We start from the raw sequence: 23,145 nt of genomic DNA, 5'->3' as shown, positions 1-23,145 counted from the left end.
TTTTTTAGTAGAGACAGGGTTTCTCCATGTTGGCCAGGCTGGTCTCGAACTCCTGACCTCACGTGATCCACCATTTCAGCCTCCCAAAGTGCTAGGATTACAGCCGTGAGCCTTCGTGTCTGGTTACTTTTAGTTTTTTGAGGAAACTCCAAAGTGTTCTCCCTAGTGATTGTACTAGTTTACATTCCCACCAACAATGTATGAGGGTTTCCATTTCTCCACATGTGCGCCAACATTTGTTATTGCCTCTCTTTTGGATAAAAGCCATAACTGGGGTGAGATAATATCTCATTGTAGTTTCAATTTGCATTTCTCTGGAGATCAATGATGTTGAGCACCATTTCATATACCTGTTTGCCATTTGTATGTCTTCTTTTGAGAAATGTCTATTCAGATCTTTTGCCCATTTTAAAATCAGATTATTTGATTTTTTCCTATAGAGTTGTTTGAGCGCCTTATAGATATTGGTTATTAATCCTTTGTCACATGGATAGTTTGCAAATATTTTCTCTCATTCTGTGGACTATCTCTCCACTTTGTTGATTGTTTCCTTCGCTGCACAGAAGGATTTGTGTTTTTTTTTTGTTATTGTTGTTTGTTTTTTGAGACGGAGTCTCGCTCTGTCACCCAGGCTTGAGTGCAGTGGTGCGATATACAAGCCCTGCCTCCTGAGTTCCAGTGATTCTTCCATCTCAGGCTCCTGAGTAGTTGGGACTACAGTTGCCCGCCACCACTCCTGGCTAATTTTTGTATTTTTAGTACAGATGGCGTTTCACCGTTTTGGCCAGGCTGGCAGTGAACTCTTGACTTCAAGTGATTTTCCCACCTCAGCCTCTCCAAGTGCTGGGATTATAGGTGTGAGCCACTGCACTCGACTTGAAGCCTTTTAAATTAATGTCATTGTTGATTTTTGCTTTGGTTGCCTGTTCTTGTTGGGTGTTATTCTAGAAATTTTGCCCAGACCAATGTCCTGGAGAGTTTCCCTGATACTTTCTTGTAGTAGCTTCAAGGTTTGAGATCTTAGATTTAAGTCTTTAATCCATTTTGATTTGATTTTTGTATATTATGAGAGATAGGGATATAGTTCCATTCTTCTGCTTATGAATATTCAGTTTTCCCAGCACAATTCATTGAAGAGACTATCTTTTCCCCAGTGTGTATTTTTAGCACGTTTGTGGAAAATGAGTTAATTGTAGGTGTGTGGATTTGTTTTTGAGTCCCCTATTCTGTTCCAGTGGTCTATGTGTCTTTTTATGCCAGAACTATGCTGTTTTGGTTACTCCAGCTCTGTAGTATACTTTGAAGTCAGGTTGTATGATTCTTTCAGTTTTATTCTTTGTGCTTAGGATAGTTTTGACTATTCAGGGTCTTTTATGGGTCCACATTAATTTTAGGATTTTTTTTTTCCATTTTGTGAAGAATGTCATTGGTATTTTGATGAAGATTGCATAGAATCTGTAGATTGCTTTTGGTGGTACCAATATTGACTCTTTCAATCCATAAACATGGAAGGTCTTTCTATTATTTTGGTAACTTCTTCAATTTTTCACCAGTGTTTTACAGTTTTCATTTAGAGATTTTTCTCCTTTGGTTAATTCCTAGGTATTAAATTTTATTTGTGACTATTGTGAATAAGATTACTTTTATTTCTTTTTCAGATTGTTCATGGTTGGCATTTAGAAATTCTCCTGTGATTCTTGTATGTTGATTTTGTACCTTGCAACTTTACTGAATTTGTTTAACAGTTCTAATGGTTCTTGGTGGGGTTTTCAGGATTTTCCAATATAAGATTATATCATCTACAAACAAGGATAATTTGACTTCTTCCTTCCTAATTTGGATGCCCTGTGTTTCTTTCTCTTTTCTGATTACTGTAGCTAGGACCTCAGAACTGCGTTGAACAACAGAAGTGAAAGAGCACATCCTTGTATTGTTCCAGATCTTAGAGGAAAGCCCTTTATTTTTTTCCCCAGTTATTATTGATCTTATTATTTTTAAGGCAACTGATTTCACTAAATATTTTAGTGAACAATTTTAGGCAACAATTACACTAAATATTTTAATTATTATACCTGAATATTTCTATTAAAAATACTATTTTCAGTGATAATTGGTTTTATTACTATATGACTTTCATTATTAAGAATACTTATGTTGAGTCAAATTTTTCCTTATTACGATTTTTGCCTAGTTATTCCTTCTGCAGCAACATGAAACAATTCAGTTAAGCAAAGATGTGTTTACTATAAACACCTCCTCACTATTCTTGCTAGTAACCTATTTTGAAACGACAAAATTATATAACTCAAAGAAAATTAAGATCATCTCAGTTGGTCTCATAATTTTGCCTGTGGGTTCTACAGAGAATTTTCTGGGTGACTCTCCTAGCTAGGTATAGAGTGGGAGGGCTGCTGTAGCGTCATCCAGTCCCTTTCCCCAAGAGCTGGTCAAATATTTAACGATAGCCTTCATGTTTCCCATAATTTTCTCCATGTCTTTCATTGATTCCTCTTCTGATATAGTTTCTGGGATTCTAGTTTTAACATACTTTTGAGATCTCTCTAGTTTCTGTGTTTTGTTGAAAGGTATGACATTCAGGATGGAACCCAGTACTTCAGGCAGCAGATGACCCAGCACAGTTTATTTTAGTAGACATTTGGAGAACAGTATTTTATAAAATACCAATTAAATAGTAACGAAATTACTACTAGTAATGAAATTGGCACTCATACCACCTTCCACCACTCTTCTTGTGTTTTTCTGGAGTCATCACAACCAGGGTCTTTTTGTCTGCCCTTGAGTAAAGCTGTCTAAAGTCACCTTTTTTAGTATTTTTCATTTTCCTATTGACATTTCCTTCTCTCTTACCTTGTTAAGACCCATACAAGAAAATCTTTCCCAAAAGATTATTTTTAATAAACTGGTGCTAGATTGTTTCACATTCTTATTCCATTCTAATATCCTGACAGAGACAGTATCCATGTCCTGTAAGTACACCAGATCTAGGCAGGCAGCAAAGCTATTAGACCCATGAAAAGTTGTTACACTGTCTTTCAGAGCATTTAATGACAGCCCACTTTGATCCATGTTCCAGTGCAGCTAAAACTAGTGTTTGTAGGGCAGAAAAGCTTTTCTTTGACTTTATAACTGATTGTTGTTGTATAGTCAGGGGATTTGAGTCATTATTAGGAAGCACATAAAGGGGGTAGACTGCGATCAATGTTAGCCTCAGACTATATTTTTTCTTTGAAGATGTTTCTAATTTTGCCATTAATGTCAGGATCCTATAAGGACCAATAGTACTCTAAGTGATGTGCTGGCAGAATGAAATTAGACAAAGAAATAATTTAGGAGGCTCATCTAACTCTCTGGCATGTCAGTGTCCCATCAGTCACTGGTTAACAAGACAAACTGGTATATTTCACTTTCAGATAGATAACTTGAGCTATTTTTTAATATAATTGTTTTATTATTATACAACTTTAATTGTTAATTACTCTTATATTGAATCAAAATTTTACTTAAGATTTTTGCTCCCTTAACTTACCAAATAAATATGTAGGAGGTTGGAGTAAAGATATAATTTATATGGACTTTGAAATACACTTTCCTAGTTCTTTAATTTGATGCCATTAAGTTGATTTAAAAATATGATTTTCTTGACTTTCTTAAGTTGAATGAGCTATCAATCAAAACAGTCTCATTTGAGAGGGCTCATTTCATATGGTCTTTTAACATTGCAGGGAAGTGAAGAAGTATAAAGTATTCTATAACTTATATAAGGAATTACAAAGTATTCTGTAACTTATATAAGGCTTATACAGGGCTTCTTCCCTTGGACTCCTGGATGTCAGTTCCAGTCTATTTTCCACCCACTACACTGTCCACTCTTCAGTCTCTTGTTTGTTTTCTCTGCATGTTCCCAACTTCTAAATCTTGGAGTGTGCCAGGCTCAAACCTTGAAATGGATCCCTTCTCTGTCTGAAGTCACTGGTCACTGCTTACTAATCTCTTCTACTCTCATAACTTTCTACCCTTCTCCTGATGTCTTGTTTCACATACTCAGCTGTCTACATGACACCTCCACTTGGCTGTCTAACCTCAAACTCTTTATTCATTCCCATGCCCGACTCTAAAATAATTCCTTTTCAAGACTATAGCATCTCTATAAATGACAATTCTATTACTCACTCTAGCTGTTCAGGCAAACCATTTTGGTGTCATCTGTAAATCTTATTTCCTTTTACCCAAAATCCAGTCCTTCCACAAATCCTGCAATTTCTAACCATAAAATATTCCAAATTTGACTACTCCTGAATATTTCCATCACAACTACCCTACCCCAAGGTACCATTCTCTCTCATTTGGATTATTGCAATGCCTTCATAACCTGTTTCCAAGCTTCCACTCTTGTCCCTGTCTCTATCTATTCTTTATCTAGCAGCCATCATGATTGAAAGAGGGGAAAGAGGAGGTGGAGGAGATGGAGAAGGGGCCGAAGGGGAAAGAGAGGGAGAAGAAGGAGAAGGTGATTGTCACTCCTCTACTCAGATTCCTCCAGTGACTTCCTGTCTTGCTCAGAGTAAAACCCTTGTGTGACTCAGCCTCCACCCTATGACCACCCTTCTTCCCCTTGTCCTCTTATTCTCCCACTAGCCAGCTCTTTCTTCCATGCTGTGGCCTCCTTGCTGCTCTTTGGATATGCTGAACACATTTCTATCTCAGCACCTGTACATTTTCCTGGGATGTTGGACTCCCCAGGATCTGCACAACTTCTTCCTTCTTTTCTTTTAGGTTCTTCCTTCAAAGTGAACCCTTCAGAGAGGGCTTCACTGACCACCCTATATAAAGAAAACAGCCTCTTTTCTCTATCCTCTGTACAATTGCTTCATTTTTCTCCATAGAACTTATTTTACCTGATGTTTTAAAATATATTTATTTGTAGTTGTTTCAGTAGAAACAAATGAAAGACAGGAATTTTGTTTCTGTTCACTGCTGCATACCTGACCTAGAACAATGTCTCATGCATAATAGATACTCAGTAAATATTTGTGAAATAAATAAATGTCATATGAAGCTAAAAATATTTTAAAAGTGGATTTGAAAACAAAGAAAGTGTGGTCTGATTATAGAATTAAGTAGGCATATCAATGAAATGAAATGAATAGCCAGAAATAGACTTTTACATATATAAGATATTGATATATAATAAAGAAATTATCACCTATTAATGGAAGGGGATTGGATATTTCCAGGAATTGGTGAACTTTTTCTGTAAATAGCAAAATAGTAAATATTTCAACTCTATAGACTACTATTGCCACTATTATGTAAATTACTATAGAGAAAGGAGTCCTAGACCATATAAACATTAATGGATATGACTAGGTTTGATGCATGTGCTGTACTTTGCCTACCCTTGGATTATTAGTAATAGAAACTTGATTAGAATAGTAGTTTTTACATATTTTGTTCACTGATGGATCTCAAGTATGTAGAATATTCTTGGCATGGAATGGACACTCAATAAAAATTGTCGATTTGAAGTAAAAATAACTATTGATGACACTGGCTATTTGGGGGTGAAATTAACCCACATAATAGCAATAATTGAAATGGATTTCATAGCTAAATAGAAAAAAACTGAAGCAGTAAAAATAGATGGAAATATAGATAATATTTATCTGTCTTTAGATGAAAGCAATAGATGAAATTAGCTAGGGAAAATCAGAGCCATTTCATTGTTTGAAAATTTAATGCTTAAGTACATAAAAACATCATAAATAAAAACTAAAAATACCTTCAGACTTGTAACTCCAGTGTTTTGGGAAGCCTAGATCAGGGGATTGCTTAAGTTCAGAAGTTCGAGATCCAGCTAGGACAACATAGAGGGAGACTGTCTCTACACAAAATAGGCTAGGCATGGTGGTATATGCCTGTATTCCCTGCTACTAGGGAGGCTGAAGTGGGAGGATCCCCTGAGCCCAGGAGTTTGAGGCTATAGTGAACCAAGATCATGCCCCTTCACTCCAGCCTGGGCAATAGAGCAAGACCATGTCTCCAAAAATAAACTGATAAATAAAATAAAACACATTAAAATGGAAATAACTACTATACAGGTTCAAAAAGGGTAATAACCATCATATGAAGAACTTATATGTAACTTTAAGAAAAACTCTTAACAATTTAATTAGAAAATGGGAAAAATCAAGCATTTGTGATTTATAGAACAGGAAATGCAAGTAGTTAATATACCTCTGAAAAATGTTCAACTATTAATAATTTTTAAAATAACACAAAAAGAAATAAGATCCAATTTTCAACCATCTAAGTTGTAAGCTTGGAAAGGTAATATTAAATGTTGGTAGTGGTTCAGGGTATGTATTTGCATACCCTGCTAATGAGAATATAATTTCATGTGGCCTTTCTAAAAAGCATTTAGAAAAACCCTTCATGCTTTTCTAATGTGTCAAATAATTTGTCCTCCAAAATATGTCCTTGAGAAATAATTTGAAATGGTGTAAAGGGTCAGATGTAGTGGCTCAGACCAGTAATCTCAGTACTTTGGGAGGCTGAGGCAGTCAGATTGCTTGAGCCCAGGAGTTCGAGACCAGCCTGGGCAACATGGGGAAACCCTGTCTCTTCAAAAAGTACAAAAATTAGTTGGATGTCATGGCATATGCCTATAGTCCCAGCTACTTGGGAAGCTGAGGTAGGAGGATCCCTTGAACCTGAGGAAGAGGTTGGAGTGAGCTGGTTGCACCACTACACTCCATCCTGGGTGACAGAGAGAGATTCCATCTCAAAAAACATAGCAAAACAAATGCTATTAAGGATTTATGGTCAAAGAAGTTCAACATACCTTTATGATAATATGCAGTAGGAAATAGCCTAAATATTTAATATTTGAGAAATTGTCAAATAAATTATGATATATCTATATAATGGACGTTAGAGTCACTGAGATTATTATTTTTTCCCCATTTATTTTATTGCATTTTAGGTTTTGGGGTACATGTGAAGAACATGCAAAATTGTTGCATAGGTACACACGTGGCAGTGTGATTTGCTGCCTTCCTCCCCATTACCTACATCTGGCATTTCTCCCCTTGCTATCTCTCCCCAGCTCCCCACCCCCCGCCGTCCCTCCCCTATTTCCCCCTAACTGTAGGAACTCTGAAAAATACAGAAAATATAAAATGGAAAAATGAAAATTATGTATAATCCTAAAATTCAGATAAGACTATGATTAACATGTTGGAATTTTTTCTTCTAATCTTTTTGGTCTGCCATATATATTTTACACAATTGAAATCATTCTAGATTATCTGTTTCACATCTTCCCTTTTATACTTCAGGCTTAAGCATTTCTCACATTATTAAAAATTCTTTTTGAGAGTTCAGACAAAATTCTCAGGGGAGAAATTCAGACATAATTGTATCTAGAAACTTCACTTAATATCTGCTTGTCCAACAAGTAATTTTAGAGTGTCTGTTATGTGCTGAGGTGCTACGTGTCCAGTGGTGAGCAAGACAGACTTGTTCCTGGTGTCCAGGAACATAATGGGAGAGGAAACTTCTTATCTGCTCTTCCCCTAGAAATGTTGATGCCTGCTCTCTCCTTCAGTTCTTTGTGAAATGTTGCCTTATGCAGAGATACCACCCAGGCTGTTTAAATAAACAGGAATCCTTGACCATCCCCACCCAGCCTGCTGCATTCCCTGTGCCACTTGGCTTGATTTATTTTTCTCTAGTCTGTAATTTTCTTTATTTTTCTTTTTTAAAATCACTCAGGTTATATATTTATTAATTTGTCTATTATGTGTCTCTCTTGATTAGGATAAAGGCTCTAATAGAGTAGGGACATTGTTTTGTTTGATTCATTGTTCTAACTTCTACTCCAATATGTAGCTTCAGTTTAATAATTTGTGTCCTTATGTGATAGGCCATGAAATCTGACAAATATATAGTAAAAATCATCTGGAAGTAGAAGACAAATATTTAAAAAGATGGATTTTTTTTTCTTGGAAAAGACAATGATGGTGGACTTGGTTGTTTCAAGTTGTAAAACATATTATGGATAGGGAATCATTTCATTCTGTGGAGTTAGTTTAAAATATTTTTTAAAAATCCATGGAGTATATTAGAGATTTGGGGAGAGATTTAGGTAGTCATTAGTAATACACTACTAGACAGACCTCAAGTAACCTAGGAATGAAGCAGGAATTAATATTTAATAAATGTTTTGAGGACATTTGAATATCAGTATGGAGAAAAATTAATCAGAATTCATAAATTAGGTCACCTACAGCGAAAATTGCAGCTATTTTAAAGAGTTAAAAACTAGAATAAAAATAGACTATTCTTTTTAAGAGGGTGATTTTTCCTTCTTTATGTTAAATATTAGTAAATAGTAATGATTAAAATAAATAACAGTGCCTGAATGTTAAAAAGTAGTTTACACAATGAAATGTAATGAAATAGTCTAAATAGAATGCAAAGATACGTATGATAGGACAACTGAAAAGAGCTCATAAAAACATGTTAAGCTTATACTAAATGTGCAGTCATTAGGTTTTTGGGAAATGGTTTACAGGGCTTGAATTGTTTGTGTACGACAGAAGATAGAAATGAAATGATTCTGTGAAAAGTGGCTAACCTTGTTAACAGCGAGAGAAATGAAAAATAACTTTTAGATATAATTAAATTGATAAAAAATTATAATTTACTGATATAGCAATCAATCCTAGTAGGAAACACATAGCACAAATCAAGAAACGAGAGTAAATTTAGCAAGAAGGGATAGGAGAGTACTGAGGAATTTTACCACCTCTAGACCTGAAGGCACATGGGGCAGACATTATTACTAGATCCTGGGGAAAGCTTGGAGACATGGAGATAGGGCTTTGGTAGGCGCTGTATCGAGAGAACACAGAAGCCCCTACATGGAGAGGGAGATGGGGATGGAAGCAGAGGTAGAGTGGGTGTCTGACTTCTTTCTCTTCCAGTCTGATCTCCTGCAAGAGCCTTGCATTAGCTGAATACAACCAGAGCCCTAAAGAGAAAAGTTATTTGGTGGTAATGTGGAGATATCCTGTGTATCTGCGGAGAGTTTGTTGATAGCATTGTATATTTATTATTTTAGAGGATCAGCCCAGCAAGCAATATAAAACTGTCTACATACCCTCATCTGGTGCTTCCTCTTTCGGTGAAATATGCCAAAAAAGTCTGAAAGTAAAAACAGTAATTTTGCACAATTCTTTATAATAGAAAAAAAAATTCACATCATAAAAGATGAGCAAGAAGGAAATAACTAAGAAAATAAGAAAATGGTTTGTAATATTGGTAATGTGTACCTCAACTCATTCCAAAAATGGATTAAAGCATGATGGTGCATTAGAATGATGGAATAAATATAGCCTTTTAAAATAAGTATTTAGATAATGGCAGTACATGAAAGTGTTTTATAGGAAAGAATGTTATGTGAATAATATGTGCAAATGGATTAAAACTTTTAAACTATGTATTACACATAAAAGATCATTTGATATGATGTAATTTTGAGCCATGTCTAATCTTTATTGTAAAGAGACAATAAATAAAAATAAAGGAAAATTTAAAAATTCACATTTATGAGGTTCTTTTTTCCCAAAAAATTTTAAAAGCTTTTAATAAGTGGCTTCCTATATTTCTTCGCTCTCCATGATATTATAGTATAGAATGAAAATGTTGTCGTTCATAGGGGACAGGAAAAAAACCTTGAAAAATTATTTGAATTTCTTGTTTAAATGAAATGCGGAATAGGTTCCACATAGCTTTGTAAAACAGACTTTTCATAATCTGGGATATCGAAGAAAGTCTTTATCCAGAAATAGATTACTTTAACGAATCTACTGACTAAAAAGCAAATTTCTGGGTGATATTTTGGCAAGTATCCAGCTGCAGGAAATGCAGTGTGGTATATTCTAATGACTCCAGAGAGCCCCACACAATTGCATGAAGTGCCACAGAATGAGTGAGGTCATTTGTTTGTGTTGTGATGGAATTGGTCTGCTACCTCTTCAACTTTGGTATATTTTTAGCTTATGTATCAGAAAGGTTCACTGTAAAGCCAGTATTAGGAAGATTCTAAAAGAAGCAAATCCTAACTCTTATCCATCATAGGAAGATCAATTTTATATTATATTAGATCTGGGACCATGTAAATTAAATTAAATTTTAATCCTAGGTTAGATGTTTCAGGAATATAGCCCAACCTAAATTTAACCTAAAACAAGAGTCCTTAATCCTTCTTTCATGTAAAAATTGACTAAATTATTCATTCATTTCACAAACATTTGTTGAACACCCTGTGTGTGCCGGGCACTATGTTATATGCTGGAACAATAACTAGCATATTACATAATTTGACATAATTTATTTGCATTAATTGCACTGTGCCTGCAATTACCTTATGAAATTAGACACATTAAAAATCTTTAAAAACTAAGTCAGGTAGGGGTCATTTAATAGCTAAGGAAAAAGTGACCTGATCATATGAGAAGTGACTTAGATTCAAAACAACCCCTGTTCTCTTTTTCCCACCTCCATTTGGCAAATGCTGGTATTAGTGCTCCCAGATCCCAAACAAAATCCCCGGGACACATGGTTTGAGAAGGAAAATCTTCTCTTTTATGAATTTGTGTGAAAGCTTTTAAAAGAATATCAGATTAAGTTACATTGACTTATTCTTTTGGTTAAGCACCATATTGAAAAATTTTTTTAATTACATAATAATTTGGATTGTCTAAGAACATCTGGCCACCATATTAACCCACCACAATTTTGTGAAAATTTAAACTTTTTTTCTCTGCTCCAGTTTTTCAGTCTTTTCTCACATTCTCTGCTCACCACTCCCACTTCTTTTTCTTTTTATCTCCATGTTTTTCTGTCTTTTCACCAGCCAACTTTTTTTTTCGTGTGTTTTTAATTAGGTATCTTAGCTTTTGCAGTTTGTTCATGCCGACATTGAAATTTACAGCAAAATGCAAAATGACAAATTTCTGCTTCATTTCATCAGATGTAAAGATCAGAGCAGGAACCAGGGCTACTCTTTCCTGATCTTTCTTCAGCTCCAGTATTGTCTCTGGCTGAGTCCACTGTGAGAAGAATGCATGCAAACATACACTTCCCTGCTTCTCAGATACTCCGTGGCTGAAAAATGTCAACATTATTGGGAGGGGTTTGATTTATCTTTTCCTACCTTTCTGTTTTCCTCTCCAGATGCTTTCTGTGTTTGTGTCCTCCAATTTGAGCCAGGGTTAGGCGTGAAAATGTTTGGAGTTACTAACTACCATTAATTACCTTTCTTATACTTAAAATGACTGTTTCATCTTTGGTCTTTTTATAATGAGTGGAAAAGTGTTTCTCAGTAAAGCCAAGCTTGGAGACTGAGGGAGAGGTTGGTGTGCAAGAGAAGGGAGATGCAAATTAGGAAGAAGAGGCTGGGGGTCTGTGAAAGAATTCTGATCCAAGGGTGAAATGACAAGCTAACTTGAAGGAGAAGCTACTGAAGGATGGTACAGTTTTCATGATTTCAGGCTGAAATGCTTCTCTTCTAAGTGACTTTAAAAAGCAGAAGAAATGTTATTGACAACTATTTCAGGACAATTTTTAGATAGTTCCAATACTGAGTTGTGGTTTAAAAATAGGATAAAACATATTGGGCTGTTTTGTTTTCTGTGCAGGTTTGCAATACAACCACAGACAGGAAACATGCAGACATCTTTTTGGAAAAGTGTGTTACTGAGTCAATAATGAATATTGTAAGCGGCTTCTTTAATTCTCCCTTTTCAGACAACAGTACTAGCCTCCAGGTAAGTTAAACAAATGCAAAAGCATTTTGTTGTGAATACTTTCTCTTATTTGAGTAGGAGAAATTCTTTTCTGGTCAGGAAGTCATTTCCCATACTTCCAATATTTATTCTTTTCTTATGTTATTTACTATTATGCCTTTTTCTGAGTTTACTAAACTTCATTTAAAATAAAGAGACCCCATCTTTAAATTGAATTATTTTTCCTCTTTCTCTAAGCAGAGTAAGAACTTTCATATCTGTATGTTGATTGTTTGCTAAGTGTTGAAATAAGTGCATAATTAATTTTTTAAACAATAGACATTTTCCCCTATAGTTTTACTTTAGTAACTTATCCAGAAAGAATTAGCAAAGGTTTATATAATAAAATTTTAATCCAAGTATTTATAATACTAAAAATTTAATCAATTAAATATCAATAAAAGGAGGAAAAGCTAAATAAATTATGATATATCTGTCGGATGGTTTATTATATAGCAATTAAAAATCATGTTTTAAGGGGAAAACTGATGACCAAGAAAATAAACATGAAGTAATATTAGGCCACTGAATTCCATTGTAGTATTATCCAAATTTATTTGCATAAGGAATATACAAACATACATGCGTCAAAAAACTCAGGAAGTAAATATCTTCAAAATGTTGACACTGTGTCTCTATGTTGTAGGATTCTCAATGATTTTCATTTCTATGGTTCCTAACTATTCTACAGTGATTGTGTATTACTCTTATAAAAATATCATTTCAATTATACTTTTTTTAGGGAAAAATTTTAAACTGTTAGATAGAACCGTAGGAAATTGTTTCTGTAGTTCAAAATGGTCGTCTCCTCTACTTGCCCATCATATGAAACCAACCAAACAACCCAGAAACACTTGCTCATTTGCACTTGAGAAGAAACCATGGATTATTAAAGATATTCATGTCATTGCCTTCAATAAATGGCATATTTTTCTGATTAAGAATATAATTAAAATGCAAATAGTCAATTTTCTATAGTGTGTAGCATGTTGCCTCTCATGAAGAGAGTACCTAATAAATGTGTGTTGAATAAGATATTTATTAACTAGTACTGAAACTTGAAAGATTGTATTGTATTTTATTTCGGTGAATGTTTCTGATAATGCATAAATACTACATCAGGGGTGTTAATGGTTTAGCAGTGCTATTTGCCTACTTCCTTTTTGGTTTTAGACACATCAGCCAGTTTTTATTCAGCTACTGCAATCTGCCTTCAGAATTTATAATTGCACCTGGCCAAACCCGGCACAGAAAGCCTCCGTGGAATCCTGTATCAGAACTTTGGCTGAAGTGGGTAAGTCATGAGTTAGGTTTTACTTATTTTTACATTTCTTGAAGAAATTAGGTTTTTGGCTAACCGGCAACACAAGCAGCTTCCCAATGTACAACTTAATAAGAAAACAGATATGTTTCTGTTAAATTGAAAAGCAGCCACCAGCATATGATTCCAAATGTTACATACTTCTTGGGAGGAGGATATAATCATCATATTAAAAATCTTAAATTTAATATTGCATATGGAACTTTAATATGGCTCAGTCAGATTTTACAGGATTTTAGTTAATTGCTACCTCAGATTTCATTATGGAATTGTCTCGTCTATCGAGTGGCCTTATTTACTAATACCTTCATATGACATAGGACTTTTTGAGGGTCTTGTAGTTTTCCAATTTCGTCTGAAGTCCATCAATATTTAATGAGGACCTATTATATATAGAAGCCTTCAGAAATTACAAGTGAAATTTAAGGCAAGGGAATTACAACTAAAGGTGGGTAAGTAGATTTTAGAAGAGTTTCTCATAGATTCTTCTTTGTGGAGGAGGGTGGGTGTGTATGTATGGCAGAGGGAGAGAGAAAGTTAATAAGTTATTTGGGCCACTCTCAGTGGTAGAGGGGAGAGGAGAGAAGAGATACAGACTTGGCTGTACTGAACAAAAAAAGGAAGAACTTGATCATTCTCTCAACAAATGGTGGCTCCGCAGGCATTGGGAAAGGCAGTATTTCATGATCAGTCATCATTGCTGTTAACATTTATTGAGTACTTACCATGTGTAATGCCAGCAATTTATATGCATTATCTCATTTAATCTTTATATAGGTTCTTTAATTATTTACATTTTATAGTTGAGAAAACAGAGAGTTTTATAGGCTATGTAATTTGGCCAGGGTTATTGTATAGCTCAATAAATATGTGATAAATGAATAAATGACTTCACTAATTAATGACCATTTAAAATGTTTTTAGTCGTTTCTTCCTGTTTGTAATTTAACTTAGGTTATTTTATATCAACTAAAGTTAGTGACAGCCCCAGTTCTTATTTGAATACATTGAAAGGCAGCTGTAACCCAAGAAGATCAACTGAAAATTAATAGAACTAATAGACTAATAATACAGTTCACTTAGGTAATTAATTATAAGTAAGTGTTATACTGAAAAGACTTTCTGTATACCAAAAAAGAGAATATAATGTGAAAAGGATATAATTAGCAATAGCAACAAAAACATTAAACATCTAAGAGTAAACAATATGAGAGAATAAAGTGTTACTATATTGAAGGATGTAAGATTTTAAAAATAGAGAAACATACAATTTCTTGGTTGGAAAATTCAATTGAGAAAGATGCCAGTTCTCCTTAAATAATCTAATAACTTTAATGTTTCCACACCTGGAAGCATTCTTTGCATATACCCTCCTCACCTCAGAGCCTACATGAGCTGGTATCTCCCATGCTGGGCCACACCCCACAAGGGTGCTGTCCTTTTGCAGTTTGGCCTCTGCTACCCTCCTATGGAGGGACACCATCCTTATCTCCGGTCTTAGTCTGTTTTGTGCTGCTATAACAGAGTGTCCGAGACTGAGTAATTTATCAAGAATAGAGATTTATTTCTTACAGTTCTGGAGGCTGGAAAGTCCAGGATGGAGAGGCCTGCATCTGGTGAGGGCCTTCTTGCTGTATCATCCCATAAGGGAAGGCAGAAGTTTGGGGTGGGGGGAAGAGAGAGAGAGGGAGAGAGAGAGAGGGAAAGAGAAAGGGGGCCAAATTCATATTTTTATTAGAAACCCACTCCCAGGGTAACTAACCTACTCATAACAGCATTAATCCATTCCTGAGGGCTCTGCCCTCTTAAAAGTCCCACCTCTCATCTCTGTTGTATTGAGGATTAAGTTTCTAACACATGAACTTCATGGAATACAATGAAACCATAGTGCCTCCCTTGGGCTGGTACTAGGTTAGGCTGCTGCTCTGGGTGGGGGCATCCTCTTCACCTGGCTTGGCCTCTCCCTCTCTATCCTGGGTCACTCCTTTGCATGGATACATTCCTCACCTGTAACCCCTAGCCCAGGCTGTTCCTCCCATGGACACCCTCTTCGGCCCACTTGAGTTCTAATTCTGTGCAGGCAGTCCTCCTACATAGACCTTTCACTCCCTTTTGGGCTCCCGCATTCTGGACTGCCACAGCTCCTTTGCGCATCTTACCCAGCACAGACACTTACTCTGCTGCACTCCTCCTAAAGATTATAGGACTGACTGGTTTGGGAAGGGAAGTGAAGAGGTACAGGAAGAGGAGGAGATCACAGTAGGTATCATATCAAAAATAAAGAAGGACACACAAAAATAGAAGGAGAAATAAAGAAAGAGAACCTAATTTTTATTTTAAAAAGATGCACAGTGGAAAGTGTTCAGAGAGATAAATAAAATTTTAACATTGATTATCTGATTATCTCTGAGTGGTGGATGATGTGTGAATCTTCTTTTCTTCTTCACACTTTGATGTAATTTTTGGTAATTTATTACTTTCAAGTTATACTATAACAGCAGTAAAAGTATTTTTATTTGAGCCAAATCATTTAGGAAAGATATTAACCGTTAAAAGATAAAATCCAAAGGAAAAGCAAAGAAATATGATGGTGTTAATTTTTACATAGGAATACATTGTCTTAGCTGCTAAGTATTTTTCTGTATTTCACCTATTAAGGCAGTCTCTTCTCTTTTCCTTCTTTCTCTCTCCTTCCCCCTCTTGTTCCTCCTCCTCCACCCCTCCATATTAGCAAATGCAAGGAAAATACCTGTTGGTCCTACACAGAGCATAGAGGACATGTTGCTGATCACATGTATAAATTGAGAGAGAGATAACTTGGAGCCACAAGTGAAATTCCATGTTGTGACTGTCTTCTGAATTCTGACTTCAGTGATAAGGATTGTATAATCCAATCAGTTCATGTATAGAGTTGCAGAGATTTGGGGGCTTAATATAGTTACCAAAACTATGTTACTCTAAATATATCTTTTATTTCTACGTAATAAGATTTCGTTTCCTACCATTTTCATACTGTCCAAAGCATAATTTAAAAGGAAATTTTAGTTCCTTTCTGTGTGCTGTAAAGACATGTGCGATAAGTCTAAAAAATAATTATATTGAAGCCTATAATTAAGATAGGTGAAAAGTCAGGTTTCTGTATGAATCTGTTTTCTCTTTGTGAGACGGCATGCTTTCTTTGTTGATCCCCTCCATCTGAACAGTTAAAGCTCTGGATACTGTTCCTACTCTCCCTCTGCATTTGTTCCTTCCCTCCCCTCTCCCTGATTGTGGCCTCATTAGCCTTCATTACTTTCTTCTTGGACCACTGCAGGAAATTAGTTATCTCCTTCTGTGTTTCCTTATTCAAATAAGCCTGATACCACAGTAATATTTTTGAAGTGAAATTCCTTCTGTTGGTTTAAAAAATCAACACGACGTCCCCAATCATCAATAACATCTCTTTGCCTAATAACTTAAGGCTAGATTCCTCATGGTTACATCTAAGATGCTCCAGCATGCCTCACACTAGCTTTCTCCAGTTTCCACCATTGCCACTCCTCGGCATCTTTCCCATCACTCTGTTTTTTTTTTTTTTTTTTTTCTGTTCAGATTCCTCCATAACCATTCTTGGCTCCTACATCCAAATCTGAACTCTCCTCCATTGGTCCATGTATGCCTTTCTTAGTGTCTGTGACATGGTTTGGATGTTTATCCCCACCAAATCTCATATGGAAATGGGATTCTGATGTTGGAGGTGGGGTCTGATGGGAGGTGACGGGATCATAAGGGCAGATCACTCATGAATGGTTTAGTGCCATCCCCTTGGTGATAAGTGAGTTCTTACTGGGTGAGTTCCCATGAGATCTGGTTGTTTAAAAGTCTGGGACTTGCTCTTGCCCTTGCCATGTGACCCCGCCTGTTCTCCCTGTGCCTCACCAAGAGTGGAAGCTTTCTGAGGCTGCACCAGAAGCTGGACAGGTGCAAATGCCATGCCTGTATGGCCTGCAGAACGATGAGCCCGTTAAACCTCTTTTCTTCATCACTTATCCAGCCCCAGGTGTTTTTTGTTAGCAACGCAAGAATGGCCTGATACAGCCTCGTTTCATTCTAACTTACCTCATCACAAGTACTATTCTCGTCTCCCGTATTAGATTTTGAGGGGCAATGGTGAAATAGTTGTCAAAAGGAAATTAATAGAAAGTTGTTCTCTAGGCTGAAGCACATGGTAGAAGTATAGAACTTTGAGAAAAAGCGTCCAAGAATTACTTCTATATCATTTCACTTAAAAAAGAATTTTGTTCCATGTGTTTCATAATCTTCAAATGATTTGCGGGATTAATACTGGGTATGTTTTGGCAACATAATCTATTTTCCAAGTGGAAATTCCGTAAGATATCTTTTACAAATGGTTTGAATAATAAATATCAATTTCAAGCCAATTGGTCCCCAAAAATTTGTACATGTAGAAAATATTAACCCTTTGAGAAGACAAATTAAGTTTATATTAAATAAACATATTATATCTATTTTAATCTATCTAAGGTGTTGTGGTTGATTTTATAAAGAGCTTAACATTATACACCCCTGTGATCACAGTTTTTAAAAACTCTATTACTAAAAAAATTAAATCTGAGAAATTTATAAGATAGGACAATATCATACAATTTTTTACACACTTATTAACTCAACTGATTTATAATGATTCTTCACTATCTAAAAGGCATTATTCTAGTTTTTGGGGAAATGCAATATATCTAACCATATTTTCTACCCTCAATGAATTTCCAGTATATTGGGGTAGATATAATATGTACAGAAATCACAAAGCAGAATAAAACTAAGTATCCTACCTGTTATAAAATTCTAGAGCCTACAGCGTCTACAGAGCAGTAGTTACTCAATGTATATTTATTACATGAATAAAATAAATGAATTAATACAAATAAGTGAACAAATATCTTATTCTTCTCTCTGGCTGCATAACATCCCATTGCATGACTATTAATATAGATTTAACCTCATTATTAGATATTTATGTTGTTTGCAATCATTTTGCACATGTGAATAAGGTAAATACCCAAGAGTGGAATTTCTGGCTTATTTCACTTTTGACGGATGCTGCCCCGTGTAGAGACTGTTCAATTTACACTCCCCTAGCAATGTAGGAGAATATCTTTCTTCTTGATAATGCAGGGTGTTAGAATTTTGCCAATCTTGTAAGTAAAAATATTTTTATTTTTTTTACTTACAAGTAAATCTTTACAAGATTTATTTTTAATGTGTGTTTCTCTTTTTTATGAGTAAGGAGAGAAAATACGATTGATATTTCCTTTTCTGTGAAAGGTCATTTCTTGTGTTTTTCTTATTTCTCCTAATGGGTTTTTTCTTAATAATTTGTATAACCATTTAGGTATTAAGAAAACGAGCTCTTTGCCTATAAGTAGCATTTTTTTTCTCTCCTTTCTGTTTTTTTTTTTTTTTTTTTTTAGACAGTCTTGCTCTGTCACCCAGGGTGGAGTGCAGTGGAATGATCATGATCATGGTTGGCTACAGCCTTGGCATCCTCAGGCTCAAGCAACCCTCCCACCTCAGCCTCTCGAGTAGCTGGGACTACAGGTGCTTGCCGCACCACATGGCTAATTTTTGTATTTTTTGTAGAGGGTTTTCTTTTTTTTTTGAGACGGAGTTTCACTCATGTTACCCAGGCTGGAGTGCAATGGCGTGATCTCGGCTCACCGCAACCTCCGCCTCCTGGGTTCAGGCAATTCTTCTGCCTCAGCCTCCTGAGTAGCTGGGATTACAGGCATGCACCACCATGCCCAGCTAAGTTTTTGTATTTTTAGTAGAGACGGGGTTTCACCATGTTGACCAGGATGGTCTTGATCTCATGAACTCGTGATCCACCCGACTTGGCCTCCCAAAGTGTTGGGATTACAGGTGTGAGCTACCATGCCCGGCCAAATTAATTTTCTTAATTTGTCATTTTTTTGAACTTTTATTTATTTTTTGGCATGCAATGTTTTTAAATGTTCTTTCAGGATTTTAGGTTTTCTTTCATCTTCTGAATAGCCTTAATCAGTCTAAGATGTTTTTGAATTCTTATTGGAGAATTTTCATACTTTTGGTTAGTTTGTTTGTGTTTTGGGAGTTGTTGTTTAAAATTGGAAACTGTCTGGGATATATTTAGTTGTAAGATATAAGGTATGGAATCAACTTCATTTTTTCCAGATGACTAATCAAGCGTGCCAATACTAGTTCTTCAATAACTCATAAAAAGCACATGTGTTATTCAATATAAGGATTGATTGAGGATTTATCCAGGATAGTTGAGTGCCAGACAGGAAAGATGCATTTGATATATTTAATGTTCTTCCTGTTTATGTACACTAGCACTTCAGTACAGATTTATTTGTTTTTTGACATGATATAGGAAATGTACCACTCTCTGCCTGTGCCATTCCACATTCCTGTGGTCCACCTGGGCCTGTATGTAGAACTTGACAACCAACCTGGTTTTCTAATTAATGCTTACACTTTCTGTCGCCTTTCCCCCTTACCTGTCAGTTTATCTATCTAAGATTTTTCTCATGGCACCTATCACTGCACTATATATATTCTCAGAGATTTTGGTCTGGCAGGTACCATCGGTAATGCCATCTAATTAAACATTTTTTACATAATATGCAATATTTAATGAATAATAATTAGAAATAGATTTTGATTACATCTTAAAATCACTGCAAAGACTTGTCATATCCAGATAATTTCTGAGATTTATAAGCCTAATTAGCAGTTGCCTAATCATAAAAAAAATACCGTGAATAAAGATAGCTCATTTTAGAGAACTAGTTATCTCTAGGCAGAGCTCTACAAAAGATAAATACATCGCTAACAACCCATCCTCTCTCCTATTAGTTTTTTAAGGGATCCATATACTTACTCACTGACAGTGTATCATTAACAAGGTGTATCTCAATTGCATTCCAGCTTAGAAGTGGAATAGGATCAAGTGTCTTAAAAAATATTTTAAACTTTAACGTGACTCTTTGTATTAAAGTAGATAGTTAGAGTTAACGGTATAGGCCAGAAGAATGGCTAACTGTAGTAAATTTATTAGCTCCTCCTTGTCGAAAGACAGATGGGGCAGAGAATAACCACTAATCCCAAGAATACACTCTAGTTCACATTTTGACATGCAATGTATATACACCGGAATTTTTCTTGCTTAATAAGAGTAAGCTAAGTTTGGATTGTTTTTTATTACATTTGAAAAATATTGTTCTAGTTATTAATGTCCTTGTAAGTGAAATAATAAATTAATTATTTCCATTTTTAGACGTAAATTTTTTCTGTTTTTTTTTTTTCTGCTTTAATTTTTAAACAGTGGACCACTAAATTAGTATTGTTAATTTTGGTTTCTGATTAGTATTTACACTATTTGGACAGGCCAGTGAATCTGTTTCAGACCATGTCTTTAGATATATTTGTGTTTTCACAATTGTTTGAAAAAAACTTTGTCTACAAAGTGGACTTACTTTGACTCAAAATCTCTTTTTCTCAATTGCATAGTTAATTTTCTAATATTACCTAGAAATTGTTATTTAGCTCTGCTCAAAGTTTACCTACAGTTGTGGAAAGTAATATATTTTACCTTGCTAATTTCTATTGTAAAATTTATCCGAAGACTGAAGGCTAGATAATATCAATTGAAGTGGATGGTTTGAGGGAAACGAAAAAACTTTCAATAGCGTTTGAGATTGTGGAGTCTCCCCAGCCTGGTTTGTCCATGGTGCTGGCTATAGAGAAATGTGTACTAGCAGCACCTTACAAGAGATTCTGGAGGCGGATGAGATTTTCCTGAAGTCACTAATAAAAAGGCTGCATTGTTAATAACAGAGGTGCTGCCATTGGACTAAATTTCCACTGCTGTCATTAGAAAAATATTAATTGAGCACTGCTTTGTGTAAGTCATATTCATAGCAACAACACTTATTTGATGGTCAATTTCAACTAATGTACCTGATTCCTAAAGGGGAGATAAATCCCAATATCCTCCCCAATTTGTTTAAATATCAGTGGAAACTTGTTTGTAATATGTTTTGAGAAACACTGAATTTTGTAATTTTTATTTTCATTGTTTAGAAAATAACATAGAAGCAGTATTGTCTTCTGTTTGATTTTTGAATGTTAAGAGTAAACCCAGTTTATGTGTGAAGCAGCCAGAAAAGGATGAAAATCTTGCCAGGATTTGATCGTGGTGCAGGATTAAGTATTTATAAAACTATGTGTTGCTTGGCAGTGTTGAGGCTGTCTTTCCTTCAGATGAGACAGAAGTGCAATTGCACTGCTGTACGTGAAGGACATAAACAGAGATATTACATGCCTTGGGAAAGGGAAGTGTCTCATGAATATTAGGAAAACATTCACTAGGGAAATCTGAGAAGTGGTAAGATTGATTGTTTAAGGTTGCCTTATAGCTGTTATTATTTCTGTAAAACTTGAGTGTGAGTTTCTGTCTAAATTGATGCATGTTTTTGTGTGGCTAGTGAATATTATCTGTTTTCTTCCTTCCTTTCCTTTTCCTCTCTTCTTCTCTTCTCCTCTTCTCCTCCTTCTCCTATTCTCTTTCCTCGCCTTCTCCTTCTCCCTCTCCCTCTACCACTCCCCTCTCCACCCCTCTCCCCTTCCCTGCCCTTCCCTCTTCTCCCTTCTCTTCTTTCCTTTCTTTGTTAGAGACAGGATCTCCTCTCCTCTCCTCTTTTCTTTCTTCTCTTCTTTTCTTTCTTTTTTAGAGACAGGGTCTTTCTGTGTTGCTCAGGCTATATGTAGTGGCTATTCACATCATAGTGCACTACAACCTCGAACTCCTAGGCTCAAGTGAACCACCTGATTCAGCCTCCTGAATAACTGAGGCTGCAACTGCATCCAGCAAATGGTCTGTTTTCCAACAAGTTTTTGAGTATCTTTAGGCGTCAGAGAATTTTCACCAGCAGATTATATTATCTACTATTTACTTTCCTTCCATTATATGAAGCAAGCCAGATTATCTATGTATGTGTCTATGTGTCTATATGTGTATCTATCTGTCTCTCTATCCATCCATCCATCCAATTTCTTTTTACCACTTCCTTCCTATTTTCATTCATTTAAAGTAAGCCTTCTGGTGACTATCATTATAACTTTAAATGTGATCCTTTTAGTTCTGCTTCTTGATTTAATAGCTTTAAACCATATCCATATGCTCCACACTGTGAAAAATAAATTAACATATTTCCTTCATTTTTACCTCTTTCTCTACTTTATATTCCAATTTTTACTTGATGTGTTATTGCTTTTTCATTGTTATGATTTGTGATATTTGTATTTTGTTTGTAAATATAATCTTCTCCTATAGTTTGATAAACATTAAAAATCAATTATCAGGCTGGGTGTGGTGGCTTACGCCTGTAATCCCAGCACCTTGGGAAGCTAAGGTGGGCAGATCACCAGCTCAGGAGTTTGACACCAGCCTGGCCAACATGATGAAACCCTTTGTCTACTAAGAATTCAAAAATCAGCCAGCTGTGGTGGCACACACCTGTAATTCTTGCTATAGAGGAGGCTAAGGCAGGAGAATCACTTGAACCCGTGAGGCAGAGGTTGCAGTGAGCCAAGATTGTGCCACTGTACTCCAGCCTGGGTGACAGAGCAAGACTCTGTCTCAAAAAAAAGTCAATTATCGGAGCATATAGATTATGATGTATAATATTTTCCATGGTATAACCATTTAGGACAAAAACGTAGCACTATGATATTAATACTTTTCCAAGTAGAGGAGAATTTCCCAGCCATGGAAATAGCTCATGGATCTTCCTTCATTTGTTTCTAATTTTATTTTCTTCTTCAGATTCATACTTAGTTGCTATAGTTTCTCATATCCATGTGGACATTAAAACAAGTTATTTGCTTTTTTTTTTTTTTTTTTTTTTT

General features: G+C 35.5%; 1 protein-coding gene across 7 annotated transcripts in view; it reads left to right on the top strand.

Annotated features, from left to right (window-relative positions):
- ITPR2 (inositol 1,4,5-trisphosphate receptor type 2) overlaps window positions 1–23,145 on the top strand; it is a 494,659-nt gene that overhangs the window by 243,678 nt on the left and 227,836 nt on the right. For all 7 annotated transcript variants that reach the window (XM_017507025.2, XM_017507023.2, XM_017507029.2 and 4 more), the window contains 2 exons: window positions 11,727–11,855; window positions 13,047–13,167. In XM_017507025.2, coding sequence (XP_017362514.1) covers window positions 11,727–11,855; window positions 13,047–13,167 — 250 coding nt within the window. The remainder of the gene's footprint in view (window positions 1–11,726; window positions 11,856–13,046; window positions 13,168–23,145) is intronic.

The sequence above is a fragment of the Cebus imitator genome, unplaced genomic scaffold (genome assembly GCF_001604975.1).
Source record: "Cebus imitator isolate Cc_AM_T3 unplaced genomic scaffold, Cebus_imitator-1.0 Scaffold367, whole genome shotgun sequence".
Lineage (NCBI taxonomy): Eukaryota > Metazoa > Chordata > Mammalia > Primates > Cebidae > Cebus > Cebus imitator.
Note: the sequence above shows the minus strand (reverse complement) of the source record. Positions and strands in the feature narration are given on the sequence as shown.